Below are 25,967 nucleotides of genomic sequence, written 5' to 3'. Positions count from 1 at the left end.
CGCTAACAGCGCATTAGAGAAAGGGGCTGACAGCTCAGAAGACAATCAAGCTGGGCCGCAGAGGTAAGTGCTTTTCTGCACATTATTCTGACAGCCGACATGTGACAAGCAGGATGACGTAGTGATAGATGAGCCTCTCTTCATGTATTACAAGGCTGGACATGAAGGGACGCTCTGTGCCAGCTCCTTTTCTAATAGACCCGCATTGATCTGAGCTCCGCTTTTATTAATCATGCACTTAACACACAAGTCTCTGTTGCTTTCATCCTCACTTTTATCATTATATGGCTATGGCGCCCTTTGTCTCCACAGAAGAACATTACTGCTGCTACAATGGGGGCCCTTTTGATAGTCAATACACATGTAAAAGCTGTCACATACAGTGAGATGTGTGCAATGAAGATGCAGAGGGCCCGAGAATACATATTCATCGCCTCTTTGGCAAAGTGGGGGGAAAAAAATACATATAATACAAAGGGACTGACGCCATTTACAGTAATACCACTGTCAATGTGGGGAGACTGGATGTGTGCCTTGGACTATACTGCCCCCTTGAGCCGTTAAAGTGAATTGAAGTGACGCCCACTTAAAATTACTGAATATTTCACCAAAATTGCATAAAATGTGCCCCAGACAAAAACAAATATTACAGGTGAAAGTCTGCAGCCAGGATGTGATTAATAGTTACAGTAAAGGTTCATTGTGGTCAAAAGTAAAAAGTACCACAGATGAAATGTGTTGATTTTTATTCAAAAGTTACTGTCTCCAGACAAGTACAAATCAGAAAACAGAGTGACTGAAAGAGGATGGGATAATAGACAACAACTTAGAGTGTAGGCAAGAGTGCAGAAAAAAAAATAATAAAACACAGAAATGGCCAAAAGGAAGGGAAAAAAAATTAAATTTTGTATATATACACATGATCTAATAAGAATTTATACCAATGTAGTGGTAAGTAACAAACAATAAACAGTACTTTTTTTCCTTAAAAGAATTTTCTTTTTTACTTACATAAAATAATTAGGCAAAACACATATAGGCTGTTCATCTACTTTATCACATTACATCCGACCACCTCATGTTTCATGTTCTAAGAAGCCAATTATCCACCTTTAAACATGACTGATCCTCTAACATGGAAGATTACTGTGAGAGAAGGTGACCTTCACAAGCATGTTTAAGGCTTAAGCATGGAATGACTACAAAATAACAACCTCAGTAGACAAAACATTTCATTAAAACTTGTGTGACAAATATATGTCAAAATCTAAGCTTTGTCTAGCTGCCACAGCGCTGCTGAATAACTTTCATCTTCAGTATTGTCTGAATGACTACCGTTCACGTTTTAACATTTGAAATCTTTTGAAGTATTTTTTGTGACAGGACTTTTTTTTTGTTTTTTTTCCATGTTGAGAAAACCTTAAAGCTGAATTTCACAAGTCTTTTTCATTAGTTTTATCCAAACTAATTTACATGTAGGAAAAAAGGTAGAAATCCGAAGACATTATCAAGACAAAAAGAAAAAAAAAAAAAGAAAAAAAAAAGAAAACCCATAAAAATACAAATTTAAAAATCTTCCTTGACGCATGGCTTCACATGCTTTCATTTTTTTTGTTTTTTTTTGTTTTACTTACACATTTCTCAAACTTTGTGACTTAAGGTTGAAAAGTTGAAAATAAGAAAAAAACAAAAAGCACATATATAAAATCAGCACCGATTCATATATAACTTTTATTTAAAATGTAGAGATACCCATTTCAACATTATGCTGCTGGATTTTTTTTAAGAGAAAAAGATGTGTAATTCTTTGACTGAGCGGCTTTCTGCCAGAGCCCACACAGTGGCACTACTGGGATAAAAATCAGCTCGTTGTTGCGGTGGGGGGGCGCAGGGTTGGACACATTTCTCGAGTAGATGGTGGTTAAGGAGTGGTCCAAATCTTGGGGTAAGCTCTACGACTTACTGCCTAACAGTGTGGAGCGTTCAGTGGACACCGGGAATCTTCACAGCATAAAAAGGGATCATGATTGATTCTACGTGACATCTCACCATCTTAACCACCAGTGGTTATCAGGACCTTTAAATCGGGTCCAACAACAGGGAACAGAAACTTAAGTGATAGAGGGAGGAGAGGAAAAAAAAAGAGAGAGAGAGAGAGCACAGAAACATAAAAGACCTCCATCCACTTGGCTAACACAGTACAAGCAAGCTACTACAGTCTGTTTATAAATTACTACTTCACACCTGGTAACTTACTACAATTGTAAAAAGGGTTAGACATGAACAAAAAAAATGTTTCTTAAGTTAAACACACCAATTCATCCCCGTTTTAAAAAAAAAGAAAAAAAGAAAGAGAGAGAAAAAAAAAGCTATTATGGATTTTTCTTTCTTCAGACATGTCTCATTTCTAATAGGTTTGGAAGTGGCCTGTTACACTATTTCTGAACAGGAAGAGCTTACCCAAGATTATAAAAGTAAATATTTGAAACAAAGTCCTCTCTGAGCAAGCAACACTGAGTGTGGGTCGTCATTGGTCCACGTGGAGTACAAGCCAGAATTATTATTATTATTTTTTTTGTTGTTTTGTTTTTTCTTACAGAAACACTTCTGTTTTCGCATCTAAAATTCTCTTTAAATACAAAGCGCCTCTTCTGTTATCCCAGCGTCAAAATCATCTGGATATTAGCTTAAAACATGGACACCCCGAGGACCTGGAAGAAACAAAAGGATAGGATTTAGTAACCGGTCGTAAAGTTAAAAATTCACATTTTATATGACAAAACATTGGCAGGAACGCTGACACTGAAACAAACTATTCCCTTACATAATTACGTATGGTATGAAAGTTTGAAACTTAGAAACAAAACCAAAGCAGTGTCACTTCATCGTCTATGATATCTATAAAGTTAATGAGGTACACTACAATTAAATTAAAACCAAACTTGTTTAACAACCACCCATGACTACAGCAGTTACTGCCAAGGTGTTGAAAGGGAGAAAATAATCTGTCAAAACACATTATCCAATTGTCTAAAACTCAAATGTAAATCATAAAATATAACAATCAGCTAATTGTTATGGTACCTAATTGCCGTTTCCTGGCTTTAATCAGAGTGTTAACGCTTGATATCACACTTCATTGAGTTTGCGTTTGGATTTCTGTCTGTGGTTTTCAAAATAAATCTCATCCACAGCCACATCATCGCCGACGTTGCGTAAAAAGTCATTCAGAGCGGAGGCAGCCTGGTGCTGAGCTCGGGGTGCAGCGGTGTCAAGTTGTAAAAGCTGAGCGGCTAAGCGTGCTGCATACTGTGCTCGGAAAGAGCTTAATGGAACAAGACGCTAAGTGTTTGGTGAAGAGAAAAACAATTTCTGCTGTGATTTTTTTTTCTTCTTTCTTTTGCAACAATGAAATTTGACACAAAAACACCCTTTGGATATTTCCAGTGCTCTTTACTGAGGCAGTGTCTGGAGGAGCCCTGCATCGCAAACTATAAGAACAAACCCTCGGGCAAATCCCCGGGGTTTCTTAAAGGTTGGGACATGTTGAAGCAAGAATTTAAGACCGGCAGTACATTCTGAAATAAATACAATGTGGCGTGTTTACACAGGCAAAAACGTGGTTTTGCAATCAATCAGAAATGTTACATTTGGCTGCAGTGTGTGCAGAACTCGTCTAAATATCTGTCGCGCAGTCTCAGTATGTGCCCCAAATACAACATACTTGCGAGCAGTCCATCATACGTGACTGGTTGCATGCCATCTATTTTTGGTCTACTTCCACGGGGTTTCACCAATTTGAGTTAAGGAAATCACAAGTTGTGTCAGCTCTCACTGTGCCACACAAGCTTCTCCAGCTGGCCATTAAATAAACACACCTGGAGCCTCCAGGAGTACGCTGCTATACTGCAGACAGTGTCACAAATTTGGGGTATACCATCTGCACACGGCGAAAACAGATCTAAGTGATGAAGTGTAGATGCTCCTTACCGATTCGTCCATAATAGAAGCAGGGTCAAAGTAGTCTGGCTTGAGCTCAGACCTCTCGCGGCGGTTCTTAGAGGGTGGCTGCAAGAGAAAGACGTCACGTTTAGAGGAGATACTCCAACAACTCTTCCAGCTGTGACAGCTGCTTCGGCTGAAACCAGTGAAGTTTCGCCCACACTCAACACTACGAGTGAAGAATGGTGTACAAGAACAAACATTATAACGTTCTGAATTTATGTAACGTGCACTAATGTTAACAGGAGACGACGTTGTGTCGGCAGATATCCGCAGCACTTGAACTCCTGCGGCTCAATTTGGAAAAAATGTCTCAGACGAGCAACGGATGGAGTGAGTTTACAGAAACTAGGGCAGTTGTTCAATTTTATGGTTGATTCAACATGACATTTGAAGCCTTTCTCATGGAGTGCGGCACTAGTGTAAGCATCCAAAATAGACAAACGTCTCAGATAAGTTTAGTTCTGGCTTTACACTCATTATACATGATTCTGTGGTGTTGGCGTCGATGGTCAAATAAATGAGTCATGTTGCCTCATGTTGTACCAACATTTGTGAGTGCTGTCAACACAGTACATCTTTCATCGTGTAATTTTTAAAAGCCAAAGAGAAAACGATTTATTCTTCCCCACAGCCGAAATTTCCTTTTGATGATTTCTCTTGTCTTGTCTTGCTCATTTGGGAAGTTAAATGCAAAAATCAACACAAGCTGCTCAAAAAATCAATTGTTGCGTGCTAAGCAAATCAATCTCTTTCTAAGAATAACTGCTCATTCCCCCATACAAGCAGCGTATTCATGCAAGACCAGTAACCAAAATGTAATTAAATTGGGATAAATTATGGACTAACTTGGTTAGCTGAGCTGTAATAAAAATCAAATCCAGTGGAAAGAAATAAAGAGGAGCTGGAAACTATCAGGCCATAAAATAAAAAAAAAGGAAAAAAGGACTTCGGTGTTTTGCCAGGAATGCTTAGATTGATGAGCGATTGATCAGAAAGATTTGTGGTCTTAAATCTCATTTCTTTCTGGTTCAAAAGGAATTTTCCTTTGGTGGGGGAAAAAAAAGAAAAGAAAGAAAGAAAAAAAAAAGTTTATAAGGCCCCTTGAGGCAAATTTGTGATTACTGATATTGGGTTGTAGAAATAAAATTTACTTGACATTAAACCAAATGTTAATCAAAGAACACATAAAACGCAAATAAAAAAAGATCACATCACAAAAAAAAAAGTCTTCTCGCTGCTCGGTCTCCGCCACGCTGCTTTCAAAAGGACGCTACGTTTGTTTTGTTGAGGCTCCATGTGGACCCAAGATGGTGCTGCTCACTGCCAGAGCTGCAGTCAGACAGACAGGATCCGTGGGCTTCTAGTGTTTAGTTGGCTTACTGAGAATTTTAGGGCTTTTGTTTTTTTTTGTTTTTTTGGATACATCACAGTTTTGAGGTTATAAAAGATTTTTCAAAGAATTAAATCAAACTTCAAGCAACAGTTTCGCTCGCTGCGCAACTTTGCATCCAGTATTATGACTGTAAAATAACCAGACCACGATGAGTCTCCAGATGTTACATCTGGCCTTCCTGTCCGAGAAGCACATGCTACATTGGTAGAAACAACAGCAACTGACGTTGCTCGTTAATGGAATTTTACAAGGTGTCTAGAAGAGATGCATAAAACGCCTTTTATCGCTGCGACTTGATCTTCTGAGACAGTCTGACTGTTCGGTTTCAGATGTGTGGGCGAGGGAGATCTAAGCAGGTTTTGATGATGCAACTGAAAACTTAACAAACTGTGCTCCATACGCAAGAAGAAAAAAAATATAAATAAATAGTTACCAGATCAATGTCCATGGTGTCAAAGTCCATGCCTTCATTGAGGTCATCCATACGACCCTCAGATGACATCATCACGTCCTCCACGATTGGCTCCTCGTCTTCCTCCATAAGCCCAGTGCCGCGACGGCTGCAAAGACAAACCGTCATATAAATATGGAAACATACTCTCAGTTACATTTTCCCACACTTCTACGTGCAGGTGTGTGTGTGTGTCTTACATAGCATGCTGCAGATTGGTCCTGAGCTTGGCGTAGTTCATGGCTCTTTCCTGCTGCTGGCGTGCCTCTTCTTGCTGTCTCTGAGCCAGCATCCACGTCACCTGGGAACTAAAGCACAAGATCCGCGTCCATTAGCGAGATTTTTTTTTTTAAATCCACATATGTTTTGTGATTTAACATGGAGATACCACAAGTATGTCAGATACAACTGTATAGACGACTCACTGGGATTTTGTCTGTGAACCGTCAGATTGGATAAATAAACGAGTCGTTCGCCGTCCCAGTAGGACCAACACTTGGCAGGCTGCTAAGTACTAGCACTTTGCTACCGTTTGCCCTAAAAATTAATAGCATGCATACGGACAAGTACACCGAGCACTGTCCTAATGTTTTTTGGCACATATAGCAGTCCTCTGATCCCATTCTCAGGGAATAAGCGAGCCACTGAACTGAATGATGGGCCTGGATATGAGCCTGGATGCATTTATAAAAACGTAGCGAGAGGCATTAAGATGCAAGGAAATAAGACGTTCTTAATTAAAATAAAATGGTCATCAAAGAGTTTCTGGAATGATAGGGCACCACGGCTAATGAGGAGGGGAAAGTTAATGTTGTACTGGGGAATTTCAAAGCGTAAGAGAATACGCCTTGGTTTGGTGTGTGCACAGCGAAGCAGAAAGATTGATTGAAATGTCCATATTAATTATGCCCTACTTGTCTGAGGGGGTTTGTGTTTTGTAGACTGGCAGACTAAAGTCTTCTTTTATTTGATTTCTCACTGAAATTTATTAGAAAACACTGGTGAGACTTGTTTAGTTACGGAGAAACTTATATCTTCCGCGGTGAGGCTGTTTTCATTTAAAACTTTGTCAAACATATCACGCAAATACTGAACCGTGACCCCCTGTGGCGTGTATTGTAGCAAACTGTGAAATGACTGCTTCACTACACCTCAGGAATGCAACAGACAGGCATACATACTTGTAATCCATGGGTGTCTGGTGGTGCTGAGGCGTCTGTTGATGGTGCTGTGGGTGTTGGTGTGGCTGCTGCTGGTCATGAGGGAGGGGGTAGACCCCCATGAAGCTGTCATCGCGACTCCTCTTAGGGTCTCGCATGGCCGTGGAGGTGAGGTGGGGGGACGGCAACATGACTGGGGTCGGCATGCTCTGCTGCCACACCTCGCTGGTGCTGCTCTCCTCTGGAAAGTTACAGAGGTGTTAGACAAACTCGCAACATATGCGGACTTGCTGTACTTGTTTTGCGAAGCAAACTTTTTCCCCAGGATACAAAACATGAATGTTGAGTTTCAAAACAAACTTTAAACCAATATATGAAGTACATTACAGGGTGGATCTAGACATCTGTCCTTACACAGAAGGTTTGGGGTTCACATTTAATGAGAAAACACCAGAAATAATCCTGATGGTGATAGATGCAAGTGAACAACGCTAACAGCAGTTTTATTTTGACTGCACTACAATGTCAACTTTACAGGAAACAACTCTTGAACTGCTGTTTCCCCCCACTGAGCAGTGAGTTTCACAACCATGTAAATGTAAGAAATGAAATCATTCAGTATTCTATAGAAATCTTTGGTCTTAAACAGGTCTTCAACAAGCTCACACACACACACACACACACACACACACACACAGATTTAAGTGACCCTGTGTGATTGCTAAGGAGCAGTTTGACTCTCTCCTACCATCTGCTGTTTAATCTCCTCACCCATCCATCAGCTTGGCTGGCTGAGCCAGGCCGCGAGGAACGCATTTGGGTTAATCTGGGCTCCAACTCTGCTTTTGTAACATTGTTTCTGGGCTGGGCTATAATGTGCATGGGCCTAATGAAGACCTATTCCAACCGTGTTTGTTTGTTGGCGGGTGCTTGAACTGATTGATGTTTATAGTTCACAATAGAAAACTGCTGATGTCCAGTTTTAAAGCTTTGTGAAGCTGCCTGCACTAATAAAACTGACTAAACTTAAGTCATTGCCCATTTTTTTTCTCATTCCTGAGTGTATGATACCTTCTGGCAGCTTCCTCTTGGCTGCTGAAGTTCCAGCTGTAGCAGCAGGAGGCTTGGTCTTCTTGGAGCGGATGGAGGAGCCTCTGCTGGAGTAGCCACTCATCACCGACATGGTATCGTCATCACCGCCAGCCTGCAGGGAATTCCTGTAGGAGATGAGCGGGAGCCAGCAGTCCTCTCGCTGCAGTGCCATCTGGAACGTCATGAAGCGCTCCAGGTACATGTGGCTGGGGAGAAGCGGGGAGGTCACACAAGACAAGATGAACAAACTCAAGCATGCATGCATACAGGGAACAAACTTTACATACAAAACCAGGTGCACATTCCAACTGGAGGCCTCACATCAACCACTCACGCATCAGAAACACCAGTTGCACCAGTTGTCACAAACACCTGTTACAGTAAGAAACTGAAGCCCTCCACCAGTCAGGCTCAGCAGAAAGAAAAAAAAGAAGAAGAAAAAAAACTTACACAGTCCTCTTGTCTTGTCTCATAAGCTTGGAGGAAAACTCGCTGAGGATGTCCAGGAAAGCCAGGTTGAGGGGAGGGCCTCCTTCTCCCTGGGGACTAGGGTCCTTAAACGCAAACTCGATACCATCCCTGAGAGAGGAAGAATAAGACACAGTGAGCGGAGGAAAAGCACTGGTTTCATGGACACAGGTAATCCAGAGTTTGCAGTGAAACGGAAAAGGAATGCAAACTGAGGTTTGACCAATGCAGAATTTGATGAAAGACATATTTATTTATTTGAAACAGGGACACGGGTCACATGGCACATTGCTTTAAACCACTAAGGCCACCGGCATGCCTGATTTAACGCTTTACAGTTCTGTTCCACTTACTTCCAGGCATACCAGCAGTCATGTCACATTTATTGTGCTAAGATGTGAGGCTGCGCTGCATCACTTTGAAAGTTTAAACGTTTTAAATGCTATGTGGAAACAGAGCTAAATCTTTAGCCTGTCTTGCATTACTTTAACACCCGTCGCACACACACGGCATATCACATTACATGATGTACCCATGTGTTGCACAAGTGTAGGGGATACCCAAGCGAACATAGCAAATGTATATACATTGGCTTTCCTGGAACTATAACTCAATGATCCACACGTGTGCCTTCATGCACTCAATTAAAAAGAGTTAACAAGGAACATCTTGTGCAGCTCTTTTGATTAGTGTGTGGCAGCTTCCTAAGATAGGAGTACGTAACATGTAACTGCTCTTCTGCGTGTTTCTGAAGTTGTTTTTCCACATTTTTTCCCACAAGACTTTCAAAGCATGGGAATAGGCAAAACTGCAACATTATCACTTAAGCCTCTCCAAAACCTAGAGGAAAAAATAACATGGCGAGAGGAAACACAGTATTCAAGGAGTAATTTGTCTAAAGTGACAGTTCCCAAACGCAAGGCCAAAAATGTAAGATGATCAACGCGATGTAACAGGAGCAGAAGGAAGCCTTACTTGTGCAGCATAGCGATGGCATCTCTGGTTTTGACTTGGTCGAGACCGAAGGTTAGAGAAAAACGACGGGCCAGCTCTTTGATCCCACAGAACGAAGAGGAGGAACGGTCGAACCCGTGACCCAGTTCAGACAGCATTTCATTGAAGAGCTAAGCAGTAAGAAACACATGAAACAACAAATCAACAAATGGACACACGGTCAGAATTAATGAGTGAGCACGAGTGTGTGTACACGGACCTGCTGCAGACTGAGGATGAGGGTCTTGGCACATTGAATCTTGTCGATTTGCCGAGTCTTACTCATAGTCTCCTTGATGATGTCGCCGTAATCATTGTAATACTGCAACGAAACAAAACATTACTTGCACATGAAGAATTGTCTGTATTAGTAAGATGATTAATGTCTCATTAAAGTGGGACAATTATGACAATCATCCATTGTTGAAACAGCAGATGTATCTGTTAAAAAGTGTCCTTAAAGCTGCATTTCTAAGTGGTGAAAGTTCAACTTACCCTCATGTACTGTTTGAAGATGTCTGCTCCAGTCTTCATTTCTACCACACAGTAGATGATCAGCTTACAGTAGGCAGCCAGGAGGTTTCTCCTCTTGTGCAGAGCTTCAATCTTTACTGCCTCGTCGTCCTGTTGCCCATCTGAGATGACAGAATTATAGCCGTTTTTACAGGCTGCACACTGACCAATTTGAAAAAACCTTGCACTTGCTCTTTTTGCCTATTGGAGCAGAGTGGAAAGTAAATGAGCTACTAGAGCTACACATTTGCATTTGTACCTGTGCTATTTGTGTCTTCGTCCTGGTCTATAAAGACGTGGTTCAAGATGAAGGAGAGCAGTTCAGACTGCAGCGAGTCCTCTGGGGAGTAGACCAGGGGCTCCAGGTGTTCTCTGCCTCCGGACACCATCTGGTGGCTGAAGATGAGCAGGAGATCACAGAGGATGGTGAATGCCTGTAGGAGTAAAGAGAGAGAGAAAGAGAAGAGAGAGAGAGAGGGGAAAAAAAGGAGGACAAAAAGTTAAAACTTGTATGTAAGGTGAATACAAAACGACGAGATTTTAAACTAGGTTTCTCAGCATAATTGTAGAGAGCACATTATGGATGTGAGGAAATCGATCTTCTTACATAAGTTGTCAGGCACAGATGGCTTCAATAAAAAGTTGTATCAAACCACTTCATCACATATGAAGGCTATGCACTGAAGTCATGCGATATAACTCTTTCTACTCTTTGTGGCCAAAGAATGAATTGTAGCCACCTGTTCAAAGTTTTCATCACCTTTCCTAATTGTTGGTGATGCTCATTTTTTACTTGATGCCATTCTCTTGCTTTCCCTTTAAGCTTATTTTACTACTGCTGCCGCTGCCACGCATGTAAATTTGTCATTCTTGTGTCCGTTACCTGTTCTTTGACAGCTGTGTTGACATTGGTGAGGTAGCGCTGACACATCATACAGAATGCCCTCATCTGCTTCCTCAGGGTCACCAGGTCATCCTGAAGAAAAACAACAGGCACGGTTTTTAAACATCACGCTCACGCTCACACCGATTCAATTCAAAACAGTGCAGAATATGTGCGACGAAGAGTCTTCAGGAGACCTCACCTTCCTGGAGCCGCCCTCAGATGACTTGGCGAGGTTCCAAAGGATCACGTAGTGGGTACACTGCAGTGAGTGGATGACTATCTGCTCACAAAAAAAAAACATTACCATATGTGTTAATATTTATTAGTACCGGTATTCACAAAAATTGACAATTTTGTTAAGCCACATGTATGTATTCAATAACCTGTTCAGGCATGTCTCCATTCTCTATGCCTGTGTTGAGAAGCTTGAAGTTGCTGGTAAAAAGGTCCCACCCCGACAAGTCATGTGCACTGCAACAGATTGGAGAAAAACTCATGGTAATTTGTTGTACTGTAAAAAAGGTACAGGAGGCGTGAAAGGGGGGATATGAAGTGCGCAAGGCAACAAGTTCTCCAGAAAGATTAAATTTCATACTTGTGAAATGCTGTGATCCTTTTTAGAGTCGACAAAACCTGATAAGCATCATCTTCATCCGCATCTTCGCCCTGGTGAGAGACATTTTGCACACGGTTACATTTCACAGATCTAGGTGTTTACTCATCTGAATACGAATGCTTTTCAGTTTCAGATTTTTCTGATAAAAACAGAAACAGATCCTGACGAGCTTCTTCCGCGCACGCAGACTACGAGGCTTTCTCACACTTTCACATATACATTATGGTGAGGTATGTTATGATGATTCATAGACAAACACAAACAGCATCTTCTTCATAAACACCAATTTGGGACTGGAAGTAAGCCTTATGTGCACACAAGTTAAAGTTTGAATTTACAGCAACAATTTGGGTGCTTACACAAGCCAGGTTTAGGCAACAAAACATAACAACAAAAAGGCAAACGTGGCAGTGATCAGGCCCACTTTATTAAAACAGGCAATGAGTATAAACATAAGCATGTTTAGGCGTCATTCCTACCTCTTGTAGAAAATCCTCCAGTAGCCTGTTGAACTTGTCCACCAGCTCATCCAGCAGCTGGGAGCGGGCAATGTCCACCTTGTTAAAGATTGTGAACTCCTCGTTGCAGAGGGCGTGGTAAGTCTTGGAGCAGGCCTCCAAAACTTCAGTGTCAGTGTGCTTCTCCACAATTTCCCTGATCTGACGCAGCAGGGATTCCAGGTGCTGGATTACAGAAAAAGAGTGACACGACGTGTGTGTTAAGGGTCAGTGAGAAAGATGAACCATTTCATTATAAAGTCAAATAAACATGCAATTTTTCCTATTTTGATTGGAGTGTCTTACCTTCTCCAGACGCCCCGTAGTATAAATTTCCAGGTCAAAGAACTGAGGAAGCTGCAACAAGTTAGTCACCTTCTCTGCGTCCACTGCGTACTGTAAAACAAACATTTAACGTGACGTTTTCTTACTGTTGAGTACACGCGTGAAGCAAACAGGCCTTCAGGATACAGAATGGATGTAACAAACCTTAGCCAGTAGAGGGGGCAAAGCCACAGCAAACAACTCTGTCATTCTGGTTCTGTCATCCAGCTGAGTCTTCTTCTCTTTAGCGGTCATCACCTGGTCATAGATGCAGAAAGTTAGATGCTTGTCCTCACGATGAGTTTGCGTTCATGCATGCTAAAGTTACTACTTTTTGTAACTTCTACACTTCAGCCAGACTTTTTTCTGGTTCATTTCAGCCTCGGCTGTGTTTTTAATTGTTGCCATGAGCAAAAATGGTCATGTTTGTGGAGATTTATGTGGCTCTAGTTCACCAGGTGCATGTTCCCAGAGGCAGGTTTTTACAGTTCACTGAGCAAAACTGAGAAAAGTATTCATGCTTCTGTTATTTCAATAAACCTGATTTTTAAAACAGGCCCCAGCAGCACAGTTTTCAAATACACATTCAAAGACTTAAACTCCAACATTTATATCCAATAAGAAGTGCACTAATCCAGCACTCTGTTTTCAACACAGTTGTCATTTTGACAAACCCGGGACAGTCAGTTCCATGACAGAGATGACCTGAATTATCTGTCCTTTAAACAATACAATGGTCCATTATTGAAAAGTATGTTAGCCACTCTTACCCTCTTCCCTGTGCCTCTTCCAACAGGTGGGTGGCATTCAGCAGCCTGGCGTACAGTGCACAGCATGATTTCAATCAGAGCTGTCTCTTGTCTGTCTGTGAGAGCTGCAAACACAGAGGAGTCAGAATGATCTGTCGCGTTTGTGCTCGGAGCCACGTGCACGCGATGTAGGCTTGAAAGAACGCCGTGCCATACCTTCCTCTCCTGGCAATGGGTCATCTAACAGTAAGCTGATCATACACTCCCAGTCCTTCAGTAGCTCTGCACCGCATTCCCAGAGGGAGTCCACCAGGTAGGCTGCATGCTCATGGAGCTAAGGAGAGAGAGGTTTCACATGCTTAGATTAGGTCAATGAAGACAGAACTAGAAATGACAAGTGTGACAGTAAAAGGAAAGCAGCCTGATAATATACCTCACTCTCCAGGAAGAAGAAGACAGTGGTCTTGATGAGGTTGGCGTTGGGGCTTTGTCTGCCTCTCCTCTTGGGGGCACCCTCCTCCTCTGGTTCACGCTGGCTGAACAATCTTTGAGAACATTAATCATTAGTTGGGTATTACGCAAAAGCAAACCACACATAATCCTCAAACTGCATTTCTTAGAAGCAGCAAGGGGGCCTGCAAGATCCAAACTTATAAGCTGAGAACTCACTGACTTGTTAGGTTAAAGGTAAACAGAGACTTTACGATACTGACGTCTGAGTTTTAATTGTAGTTGACGGTCACGGTGAACGTGAGAAAAACTTACACTGGTGCAAAAGCTACAAAGTTGATTTGTATGCACAAGTGTTAAATGTGTTTCCAGTCTTTTGTAAACAATCTTTAAAAGTAACTTAACACCTGGCTGAATTCAGTGTTTCTCTAAATGCTCTGGTTCAAAGTTTCACGCCTGTTTTATCTCTGACCCAGCATGACTGATAGGTGTGGTCAGATGTGTGAACCTGTAACCACACCCAGCACTGAGTTCACCTGTACTTAAGTGCTGCAAGCTGAAACGTTTAACCACCGGAGGTCAGCAGAGACAAGATATTGTGTTGGTGTTAAGTTTGAATCTAAGTTGTCCTTATCATATTGTGGCAAACCCCCTTGTTCTCTCTCCTGCTTCCACAACCTGCCTCTACATCTGTTTTCCTGAATCATTCAACGCTTGTCGATTCAGTGATGATTAATGCCAAACATACTTCTTAAAGAGGAACTCTCCGGCTGCGATGGCGACGGGCCTGTGTGCTGAGTAGACCAAGTGATAGACACTCTCACAGTCCTCAGGGGTCAACACCTCGTCTGTACTACTGCAGAGACAAACAAAACAAAACAGATTCAGTTAGCTCAAGTTCCAAAGTGTTACTGGTGCAATTCTGTGTGTACACACTTGCCCACGACATACAGACTACACCCAACAACAGCACTTATCAAACCCCAGCAAGCTCACAATCACTTACTTCAAGACTAGAGTGAGTAGTTTAATTGCTTGTACTGCAACATCGTACTCTTTGTCAAGAGTCATGGAGACAATGCGGTCCTGTGCGAAGAGAGAGATGACAGGTTTCATGAATTATTTGTTCAAAGGGATTAATTTCAAAAATGTGTGTCCGTTGGGCATCAGCCAGATATTTGTTACTGGATCAGAAGAGTGGAACAATGAAGTTAGAGCTGTTGTGTTGAAGTCATCCAGCAGGTGGTGCTAACCTTGAAGCGACTGGTGAAGAGTTCCAGTCTTGCATTGAGTTCTCTGTTGTAGTAGAGACCCTGCAGAGCAGTCAGACACTTCAGACGTACCTCGCCTTGCTGGAATAGAGAATGAGGAAATTAGAATCGCTCTATAAATCAAAACACACACTAGACCTGTTTATCAATGCCGGATTAACAGCGGGTTTCAATCCTGTGTTCTGAGTATTTGTGGCCACTGAGAGGCTGACTTTGCTTTCAACAGCTCAGCACGCCCACACGGGTGTTTTTAAACTTCTTCAGGCTGGTTGGACACCAGATCAGATTAATGTTGCACACTGCGACGCTGGGAGTTATGCATTACTGGCAAACTTTACGTGATGAAAACACTGATAAAAAACTGAAGGTTTCTTACACCACAGGAGCAACAAAACTAACAGGACAGTGAGGTCAATTGTGCATGCTCACACACTCCTGAGAAGAGGTCTGACCAGGGTGGACCACGGGCAGGGTTTGTACAACTTGAAGAGTTCAGTTCAAGCACTTTCAAGGCACCTAAACCAAATCTCAAATCCTCTATCATCACCATGCATAAATTATTGTAAATCCATTTTTTACAGAATAACTTTAAACCCACAAGATTTAATATACTGTCACTGATTTTACTATCCGTATTTATCTAGCTATGAATGATGAGTGAAAACGCTGGGAGACGACAAACAAATGAGAACAGGATTGTTTCATTTCCAGTATTAAAAGATTTTTGGTTTGCATGAGTGTGTAAATGAAACACCAGATTATGGAGGAGTGCGTTCAAATTCAAGCATGTTGCTAACTTTGAAAACATAACGGTTGTTGTTTCAAACTCTTAAGACTTTGTACAAACCATGCATGAGTGTGTAGAGACTTCAAAGACAGTTAAGGAAGTCTCCGTGACCCACCTTATCGTGCATCGTCCATCCCACATACTTCAGATAGCTGTCGTTGAGGAAGGCATCGCTATAGAGTTTCATCCACACTCCGATCTCTTCTATACAGATTGCCCTGATTTCTGCTATCGAGTCACTGTTAAAACATTACACGATCGCTCGTTACACAGGATAGAGGACATTTTTTAGCAGCAGCATCAAAGATATGATTTTTGATAATAGATGCGCATTATGTGAAGCCTTACCGATATCGGTGAACAAACACTCCTTTGAAAATTGCATTCATCATGTTTTCAATCTCGTCCTGATTTTCTTGGAGCTAAGATAAGAGGAGAACAAAAAAATATGAGCAAATACACGCGATCAAACAAGAAGCCTAACTGACTAGAGCGCTTCAGTGCGAGGTGACCAGGAGGCATCGTTAACATAACAAGACACGTATGACAGCCAACTATGCCGCCATGCTGTGGTGTGGCTACACAGTGTACTAACAGATGGATGCCCGGTGGGGCCTGCTGTTATATAACCTGATAAACTGACAATGCTAGCTGAATAACACGCAGCACTAACAGAGTCACTGCGGGTTCACCACCTACAGAGGTGTTGCAATTCTAAAAATGGAACGGACTTATGGTCAGAGGCTAGAGTAGTTCACAATTATTTACTAATGCATTACTTTGACCGGTCAGCTTGTGTTGCAGAAAGCAGAGCCCTCTGCTCTGATGCTATTGCCAACTCTGTCTCCAGCAGTGGAGACTGCTACTAGTTGTGAATTCCATCCTATTACCACAACTCTGAATGGGCGTTTTATTTATTTTTAAGTACAAGCAGAACATCTGTTGTCTCTAGTTTTTGCAAGGTTATGCACATTTTTAGTTTGGTGCATGCCACATGGACTTCATACACCACTCTTCCTGTATCTGGTCAGAATGTGCACAACAAGCTACAGTCCACTAAGAATTTATATGATAGAACATGCAAAACAAATGTGCCTGTGTAGTCTGTGTTTTAAAAAAACCAAACCAAGCAAGTTGCCACATGGTACAGCCTTACCTCTTTGCGTTTCTGCAGGAGCAGCTCCAGTCTGTCGTTAGCCCTTTTGGCCACTATTTTATTCCTCTCCGCCTCATACTGACGCTGGGTGTTGTCCATGTTGATGCTCAGGTTTAGAGCTACATTCACCAGGGCCGTCATCAGCTTCATGGCTGCCAAAAGCACAACAAGTAACATCAGAAAAAAAAGAAGAAGAAAGCATACGTAACAGTAACCCTTTACTTTAACTTTTTATTTTTAAGACTCTTACTGATTAGACCTCAGACAGAACCATGTTGGAAATATACAGGATCCACAAACTTCGTACACTAATAATAGACATCAGTTCACTTTTATCAGCTACTAAGAAATCATTACCAGTACCAACTAAAATAACTTTGCACCAACAGACTTGCTCCGACACGGCAGATTAGCACTGATACCAAAACATAAGGACAAAGATGGTTTCCAACACAGAACTGTACATGAATGTTCTGTGATCTCACACTCACACACACACACACACACACACACACACACACACACACACCCTGCTCAGTTAAAAACACAATGCCGTTTATTGGCTGCGTGTTGTGAATGCCTCTGGTTACTGCTGAACACAAGATCTGCCCCCACTGGGTGTCTTTGGCACTTCACGTAAGTGGGTGAATCCAGCTACACTGCTTGTTAGTTATTCATACACAGTCACAGCCGATGATGTAAATCTCAGTGTCCTGTTCTTACAGGTGAAACAAAACTGAAAGGAGGTGTGATGAAACAAAGTAAGTGCAAACACCTGTGTGTGTGTGTGTCTTGGTGTGTCATGGGTGTTTAGTGGCTTTACTAGTGATTACATCCATTCACTCTATCCTTTAATTAACCGCATGTTAAGCACGTTGTATTTATAACACCACGCGACATGTAGTGTTATAAGCACAGCGTGCTGACAACAACTTAAACAAGTAAAGTTACTACAATGAAAAATCTCTTAAATCTTCCTCAGAAGAAAGCTGTTGAACTGTTGTACTGATGTGTTCCTAGCTCTGCTGAATAATGCTCAATCAACGTACAACAGTCAAAGCCATGACAGGACTAAAATAAAGCATGTAGTGCACAAACTGTTCGGGGGGCACTGTGCCCCCAAATCCAATCTAGCCGGTTAGCCTTGTACGCTTACAGAACAGGCCAATTACTGCAACTCAGCACTGACATTTAAATGTGCCTCGCACACACAAACACAGTTCACCGTACCTGCCAGTGTTGAAGTGTGTCTGAAGGCTCGGACTTGGGAGTCCGATAGTCCGGTGAGAAGGGAGATGACTGTGTCCATCATGTACTCATCATAGATGATACTGTATTGACACTGGCGCACGAGCACCGAAATGAATTCACAAAAGCTTGATTTGAACTTCTTCCACTGGGGCCCTGCTATGGTTAGAGGGTAGTCGCCGCTGTCCTACAGAGGCCACAGAGGGAACAACGTCAGTGAGCGCAGCAACAAAATGCAGCTACGTCCTGTTATTCATGCAAAAAGTGAGCAAGGTCTGCTGTCCTTGGCAAATAAAATTCTAAATCTGATGTTTAATCCAGAATGACGGGCTAATGGTGAACATAGTATTGATTATAGTGCAAAAAATTAAAGTTACCTCGTCAAATTCTTCTGTCATTCGTCGGATGATCTCAGAGTTCTGCATGTTGCGGAACATTTCTCCACTGACGACACCTGATAAACACAGAGGGGTGAAACAGAAGGCGAGTCATTAAAATAGTCAAGTAGACCAACTCAATACATACATACAAAAGGGCCAATCGTGGAGTAGGATAACAAACGAACACACGTACCTTTACATCCTGAGCACTGAATGAAGAAATTGATGAGATCTAGTAGCGCAACGTCTCTGTCGTGTTTGTAAGACTCGATCCAGTCATCGACGACAGACTGCAGGAAAACATTGGGGGAAAAAAAAACAGTGATGAATGAAGGATGCACACCACTTGTTTTTTAATGTGCCAAAAAAAGGAAAAGATTTTTTACAATGTGGTGACCTCAAAGATCTTTCCATTCGTACCTGCATTGCACTCCTGCCCAACTTCACCACCTCGAACAGCATCATGTTTTCCATGCCATTTTCCTGGTGGTGGCCATTTATGCGGCCCGCTCCCTTCCCGCCTTTGCCTTTCTCCCCTGCTGCCTTTTTCCCCTTCTTCCCACCCTGGAACAGAACAAAATGGTACACCATAAAGAATAATTAAGTTTGTGAAACTTCAGAGACAAGGCTAATTTTATACACTTGTTACAAACAACTAAAACTCCTGGTCAAGAGAGTGTGTTTTTTTTTGTTTTTTTATACCTTTCCTTTAGTTGTGTTTGCACTCCTTCCATCGAGATCCTCTGAGAAGTCTGTGTCTGAAGAGAATCGGGTGTCTGTATCCCTGGTAGACATCAAAACAGACAACAAATATTAGAATGCATATTCAAAGCAACCTCATCCTTAAAATGAAAAGTGGACGCAGGCACTTACTGAGTATAGGAGAACTCTGATGGTATTTCTGGTGGTGCTATCATTTCTGTAACATCTTCTGGACAACTTCAACTTATGACTGGCTTTAAGATCTTCAGAAAATACAACACGGGAGCGGTTGCATGTGACCTGGAATACGAAAACAGGGTAATTAAGTTACACGTGCAGACTTATTACACATTTTTCAAAACTGCAGAAACAATATTGCTGCACAAGCAAGCATCCAATACGGTATATGTTCGCTGAAATCAAATCCTCTGTAGTAAGCAAATGTTTATTTGATGCCTTTCAGAAGAAAAAAAAAAGGAAAAACGGTTTCACATGGTAACAGGGGGCGGACACAAATGCTCCTGTCACGCTCAGCTGTCCAGCTATTGGCTCCCTCTCTTTCTCTGCTCCCCTTGGTGTACAGACAACGTCATGCAATGATCACTGGGGTGTCTTCCTCAATGGCCAAATATGGCACTGTCCTATCCGCCCCATACGGCTCTCCACCAATGAAAAGACAGTATCAACATCAACAAGATACTGCAGGCCACAGAGAAACTATGGCATGGCTGTGTGATGTGTAAATTAGTGGCACATACATCAAAGGGGGAGGGCGAGAGGTAACTTTTGAAATGTCTCGCTTTGTCCTGAATTCAGAGGCAAATTGTAGCAATCAGGGGGGAGTGATTGAATGAAAGCACAACTGCTGCTGCTCGAGCATTGAAAATGCAAAACTTAAAACTCCACCCATCATATAATAAACCCCCCTTTGGGTGCAGTAGGTCTTTCAATCCTAGTACCAAGGAGTGATGACACACAAGTGTGTCATGCTTAAATTATAATAGAGTAGCAAGTAGACTTTCGGGGAAATGTGCTGATAAATGTGCCTGCACATAATGTCCTAAATACACCTAATTGTCCAATCATGTGTATTTATATAATAAAAACACAATCACAGTCACTGTGGACTCATGCAACATCAACACTTATGTCCGAGGTAAATAGTGAGATTTAACTTATAACTGTGGTATTTGTTTGCTTATGAATATGTTGACGTGCCTATTTCCTTGATAGTGGAGGAGTGGAGGAGGAGGGGGGGACAACTGCATGACAAGACGACGGGAATCTATGGGTGTAGACTGAAAAAAGTGGCGCCAAATCGGACAGAGTATCTCATAAACTTGTTACAAGCGAGGTGAGACTAGTCGGTTTTTAGATTTAAAAAATAAATAAAAATTGCCAAAAACCCTCAAAAGCAGTGTGGATTTCCCGCGCGTCAACCCCCCCTCCCTCCTTCCCCTTGTGCCACAATCTCACCGGCTCGGTTCCCTCCAACAACGCCGACACTGCTGCGCTCTCCGCCGGGCTCCTGTCAAAATTGACGCCGGTGCGCTTGCTTGCTTGGTGCTACCGCTGCTAGCGCCACACTAGCCGAGCAACCGATGATTTTTTTTGGCGTCTTTTCTCCCTCCTCCTCGCTAGTTTAAAAATGTGATAAAAAAGTAAGCATGCACTCACCACCAAGTGCGAACCTTAACCGTATTTATCGAACAAGACGTGCAAAAAACGCTCCCGTAGTTGAGGGACCATAATAACAAAACAACGCAAGCCCCATACTGTACTAGCCGCATGCTAACGTCGGCTAGTACACAATAACGCCAGTCACTAACGTTTCCAAGGACAATAACCACCACATGAGGCGTATCCAAATGCTTGCGTCGAGATAAATCCAAAACGAGCAAAACAAGCAACAACAAACGAGCCGCTAATAAACTCCCCCCTTTACTAGTTAGCCATGCTAACTTAGCTCGCCGCTAACGTTACCTTAAAAAAACATCACGTCCTTTGCGTCCTCCATCTTGCCTCGGGAGTTCCAGTTGCTCGTATTGCATAAGCAACAAACACTTTGTTTACAAATGTGGAAAAGTGCAACGCAAGTCGCTTCGGAGGGGGGGGAGATAAAACGTTTTTTTTTTCGGGCTACGAACTAAATATTTTCGCGTTGCTGTAGCAACAAAATCCAGTTCGTTAGCTTGCTAAGCAACCGAAGTAGCAACCCCCCCCCCCCCGCACACACACACAACCCAATGTACCGCGAAGCTAGCGGAGCGACTTGGTTCAACATCCGCGCTCCGGGCTCATCCACAGCTAGCCCCAGCTAGCAAAATACAAATCAACTAACTTCCAGATAGCTCTCCGCCATTTTACAGCTAACTTACCTTGTTGTGAAATGTAGTCCCCGTCGTCCGGGGGTCGTAACTTTTTACTATTCGTACACGGCCTCCGTCTGAATCCCGCTACAATTCAGGAAAAAGGAGTTTAAAAGTCGCGGTCAGAGGCGGTTTCGGACGTTCTCTCACCCCGCTTGCTCCGTAGTTCGGTTTGTTGTTTCGACGACCTGGGAGGAGGAAATCCTGGTGCAGAGCTACCACCTAGCGGCCACAATGCCCGCATTAGATACGCCGTCGCACACCGACATCTAGTGGTCACCGACGAGCACTACACCTCCAGAGTGCCACCTCTGTGTTTTTGTTTTCATTTTATTTATTTATTTATTTATTTTTTATTAACCCTAGAACACTAACGTTAAAATTAGGTCATAATTCAACTCAGGTCATAATTTACAGTCACTGCACATTTCTCCTTTCCTTTATTTGCACTAAACACTGCCAATCAACACTGCCAAACTGCTGTATATACTTTTGTACAATATATTTTATTAACGATTGCTATTTTGATATTTGAATATGTATAGTTTGCTCTTATATTTTTATTCTTATGTTGTCTATTGTCACTGTGTGTAATGCTGCTGCTGCACTGTAATTTCCCAGCTTGGGATAAATCTGTCTATCTATCTATCTATCTATCTATCTATCTATCTATCTATCTATCTATCTATCTATCTATCTATCTATCAATCAATCAATCAATCAATCAATCAATCAATCAATCAATCAATCAATCAATCAATCAATCAATCAATCTATCTATCTATCTATCTATCTATCTATCTATCTATCTATCTATCTATCTATCTATCTATCTATCTATCTATCTATCACTAACGTCGGGTATATTTTACCCGATATAATATCCCGGATAAAATACAGTTTTCATCAATGTATGTAAGAGTATAACCAGCGATGTTACAGTAGATAGATAGATAGATAGATAGATAGATAGATAGATAGATAGATAGATAGATAGATAGATAGATAGATAGATAGATAGATAGATAGATAGATTATCGATAACTATCTATCTACTATCTATTATCGATCATCTATCTATCTATCTATCTATCTATCTATCTATCATATCTATCTATATCTCTAGCACTATCTATCTATCACGTAACATCGCTGGTGTATACCTTACATACACGATGTATTTATCTGGGATAAATATACCCCACGTTAGTGATATATATAGATAGAGATAGATAGATAGATATATAGATAGATAGGATAGATAGAGATAGATAGATAGATAGATAGATAGATATAGAGATAGATAGATGTGATAGATAGATAGACTTTTTTTCTCCCCGCTGGGCTTACGTGCGCAGCAGCATTACAACACGTGACTAGAACAACAATAAGAAAAATATAGAGCAACCTATACATTTAAAATATCTAGCATCGTAAATAATAAGTAACAAGTATATACAGCGTGTTGATTGGCAGTGTTTAGTGCAAATGAAAGAAAGGAGAAATGTGCAGTGACTGTAAATTATGTTACTAATTTTAACGTAGTGTCTAGGGTTAAAAAAAAAAAAAATAAATAAAATAAATAAATAAAAGAAAACAAAACACAGAGGGGCACTCGGGAGGTGTAGTGCTCGTCAGTGACCACGATGTCGGTGTGCGACGCCGTATCTAATGCGGGCATTGTGGCCGCTAGGGGGTAGCCTGCACCAGGATTTCCTCCTCCCAGGTCGTCGAAACAACAAACCGAACTACGGAGCAAGCGGGGTGAGAGAACGTCCGAAACCGCCTCTGACCGCGACTTTAAACTCCTTTTTCCTGAATGTAGCGGGATTCACGGAGGCCGTGTACGAATAGTAAAATTTACGACCCCCGGACAACGGGGACTACATCACAACAAGGTAAGTAGCTGTAAAATGGCGGAGAGCATCTGGAAGTTAGTGATTGTATTTTGCTAGCTGGGGCTAGCTGTGGATGAGCCCGGAGCGCGGATGTTGAACCAAGTCGCTCCGCTAGCTTCGCGGTACATGGGGTTGTGTGTGTGTGTGTGCGGCGGGGGGGGGGGGTTGCTACTTCGGTTGCTTAGCAAGCTAACGAACTGGATTTTGTTGCTACAGCAACGCGAAAAATTTAGTTCGTAGCCGAGAAAAAAAAACGTTTATCTCCCCCCCCGCGAGCGACTTGGCGTTGCACTTTTCCCACATTTGTAAACAAAGTGTTTGTTGCTATGCAATACGAGCAACTGGAACTCCCGAGGCAAGATGGGACGCAAAGGACGTGATGTTTTTTTAAGGTAACGTTAGCGGCGAGCTAAGTTAGCATGGCTAACTAGTAAAGGGGGGAGTTTATTAGCGGCTCGTTTGTTGTTGCTTGTTTTGCTGGTTTGGATTTACTCGACGCAAGCATTTGATAACGCCTCATGTGGTGGTTATTGTCCTTGGAACTGTTAGTGATGGCGTTATTGTGTACTAGCCAACGTTTAGCAGTCGGCTAGTACAGTATGGGCTTGCGTTGTTTTGTTATTATGGTCCCTCAACTACGGGAGCGTTTTTTTTGCACGTCTTTTTCGATAAATACGGTTAAGTTCGCACTTGGTGGTGGAGTGCATCTTACTTTTTTTATCTAATTTTTAAACTAGCGAGGAAGGAAGAGGAAGAGGAGGGAGAAAGACGCCAAAAAAAAATCATCGGTTGCTCGGCTAGTGTGGCGCTAGCAGCGGTAGCAGCAAGCAAGCAAGCGCACCGGCGTCAATTTTGACAGGCCCGGCGGAGAGCGCAGCATGTCGGCGTTTGTTGGAGGGAACCGAGCCGGTGAGATTGTGGCACAGGGGAAGAGGGAGGGGGGGGTTGACGCGCGGGAAATCCACACTGCTTTTAAGGCTTTTGGCTATTTTTTATTATTTTTTTTAAATCTAAAACCGACTAGTCTCACCTCGCTTGTAACAATTTTATGAGATCCTCTGTCCGATTTGGCGCCACTTTTTTTCATCTCACAACCCATAGATCCCGTCGTCCATGCATTTGTCCCCCCCCCTCCTCCACTCCTCCACTATCAAGGAAATAGGCACGTTAACATATTCATAAGCAAACAAATACCACAGTTATAAGTTAAATCTCACTATTTACCCTCGGACATAAGTGTTGATGTTGCGAGTCCACAGTGACTGTGATTGGTTTTTATTATATAAATACACAGGATTGGACAATTAGGTGTATTTAGGACATTATGTGCAGGCACATTTATCAGACATTTCCCCGAAAGTCTACTGCTACTCTATTATAATTTAAGCATGACACACTTGTGTTCGTCATCACTCCTTGGTACTAGGATTGAAAGACCTACTGCACCCAAAGGGGGGGTTATAATATGGGTGGAGTTAAGTTTTGCATTTTTCAGGCTCGAGCAGCAGCATTGTGCTTCATTCAATCAATCACTCCCCCTGATGGCACAATTTGCCTCTGAATTCAGGACAAAGCGAGACATTTCAAAAGTTACCTCCGCCCTCCCCCTTTGATGTATGTGCCACTAATTTACACACACACAGCCATGCCATAGTTTCTCTGTGGCCTGCAGTATCTGTTGATGTGATACTGTCTTTTCATTGGTGGAGAGCCGTATGGGGCGGATAGGACGTTCCATATTTGGCCATTGAGGAACACCACTGATCATTGCATGACGTTTTCGGTACCAACAGGGAGCAAGAGAAAAGAGGGAGCAATAGCTGGACAGCTGGGCGTGACAGGAGCTTTGTGTCCGCCCCCTGTTACCATGGAGAACCGTTTTTTCCTTTTTTTTTTCTTCTGAAAGGCATCAAAAAACATTTGCTTACTACAGAGGATTTGATTTCAGCGAACATATACTGTAGGGGATGGTTGCTTGTGCAGCAATTTATTGTTTCTGCAGTTTTGAAATTATGTGAATGTCTGCACGTGTAACTTAATTACCCTGTTTTTCGTATTCCGGGTCACAGCAACCGCTCCCGTGTTGTATTTCTGAAGATCTTAAGCCCATCCTAAGTTGAAGTTGTCCAGAGTGTTACAGAAATGATAGCACCACCCCAGAAATACCATCAGGTTCTCCTATCTCAGTAAGGCCTGCGTCCACTCATTTTAAGGATGAGGTTGCTTTGATATTGCATTCTATATTTGTTGTCTGTTTTGATGTCTACCAGGATACACACCCCGATTCTCTTCGACACAGACTCTCAAGGATCTCGATGGAAAGTGCAAACACAACTAAGTGAAAGGTTATAAAAAAAACAAAACACACTCTCTTAACCAGGGATTTTTTTTTTTGTAACAAGTATATAAATTAGCTTGTCTCTGAAGTTTCACAAACTTATTATTCTTTATGGTGTACCATTTTTTCTGTTCCAGGTGGGAAAAGGGAAAAAAGGCAGCGGGGGAGAAAGGCAAGGCGGGAAGGGAGCGGGCCGCATAAAGGGCCACCCAGGAAAATGG

General features: G+C 42.2%; 1 protein-coding gene across 3 annotated transcripts; it reads right to left on the bottom strand.

The window, feature by feature from the left end:
* Window positions 1-729: 729 nt before the first annotated feature.
* On the bottom strand, window positions 730-21,743 carry stag2b (STAG2 cohesin complex component b). 3 transcript variants are annotated; one of them, XM_027280850.1, is made up of 34 exons: window positions 21,520-21,743; window positions 19,313-19,441; window positions 19,142-19,223; window positions 18,860-19,003; window positions 18,633-18,729; window positions 18,437-18,513; window positions 18,042-18,246; window positions 16,812-16,963; window positions 16,004-16,077; window positions 15,771-15,894; window positions 14,851-14,949; window positions 14,604-14,683; window positions 14,346-14,453; window positions 13,581-13,692; window positions 13,364-13,481; window positions 13,169-13,272; window positions 12,564-12,656; window positions 12,381-12,470; window positions 12,057-12,260; window positions 11,557-11,627; window positions 11,345-11,432; window positions 11,161-11,241; window positions 10,959-11,051; window positions 10,335-10,509; window positions 10,058-10,197; window positions 9,783-9,884; window positions 9,545-9,693; window positions 8,552-8,680; window positions 8,081-8,307; window positions 7,031-7,250; window positions 6,050-6,157; window positions 5,832-5,958; window positions 3,991-4,068; window positions 730-2,711 (listed from the first exon to the last, which is right to left on the bottom strand). In XM_027280850.1, the coding sequence occupies exons 2-34, from the start codon at window positions 19,354-19,356 to the stop codon at window positions 2,688-2,690; spliced, it is 3,819 nt and encodes a 1,272-aa protein (XP_027136651.1). In that variant the 5' UTR covers window positions 19,357-19,441; window positions 21,520-21,743; the 3' UTR covers window positions 730-2,687. The 3 variants fall into 3 exon arrangements, with proteins under 3 accessions (XP_027136651.1, XP_027136654.1, XP_027136655.1); XM_027280853.1 differs by lacking the exon at window positions 21,520-21,743 and adding an exon at window positions 21,125-21,318; XM_027280854.1 differs by lacking the exon at window positions 21,520-21,743 and adding an exon at window positions 20,618-20,740.
* Between the last annotated feature and the right edge of the window lie 4,224 nt (window positions 21,744-25,967).

This window comes from Larimichthys crocea, chromosome I (assembly GCF_000972845.2).
Source record: "Larimichthys crocea isolate SSNF chromosome I, L_crocea_2.0, whole genome shotgun sequence".
NCBI lineage: Eukaryota > Metazoa > Chordata > Actinopteri > Sciaenidae > Larimichthys > Larimichthys crocea.
Note: the sequence above shows the minus strand (reverse complement) of the source record. Positions and strands in the feature narration are given on the sequence as shown.

What these genes read in the sequence shown, in the direction of transcription:
- stag2b (XM_027280850.1), bottom strand. Translation starts at nt 19,356, where the DNA reads ATGATAGCACCACCAGAAATACCATCAGAGTTCTCCTATACTCA. An exon ending in CGAAGACACAAATAGCACAG is followed by an intron (nt 10,198 to 10,334) that starts GTACAAATGCAA and finishes CTGTCATCTCAG; the next exon opens with ATGGGCAACAGGACGACGAG. An exon ending in GCCATCGCTATGCTGCACAA is followed by an intron (nt 8,681 to 9,544) that starts GTAAGGCTTCCT and finishes TTCCTCTCTCAG; the next exon opens with GGATGGTATCGAGTTTGCGT.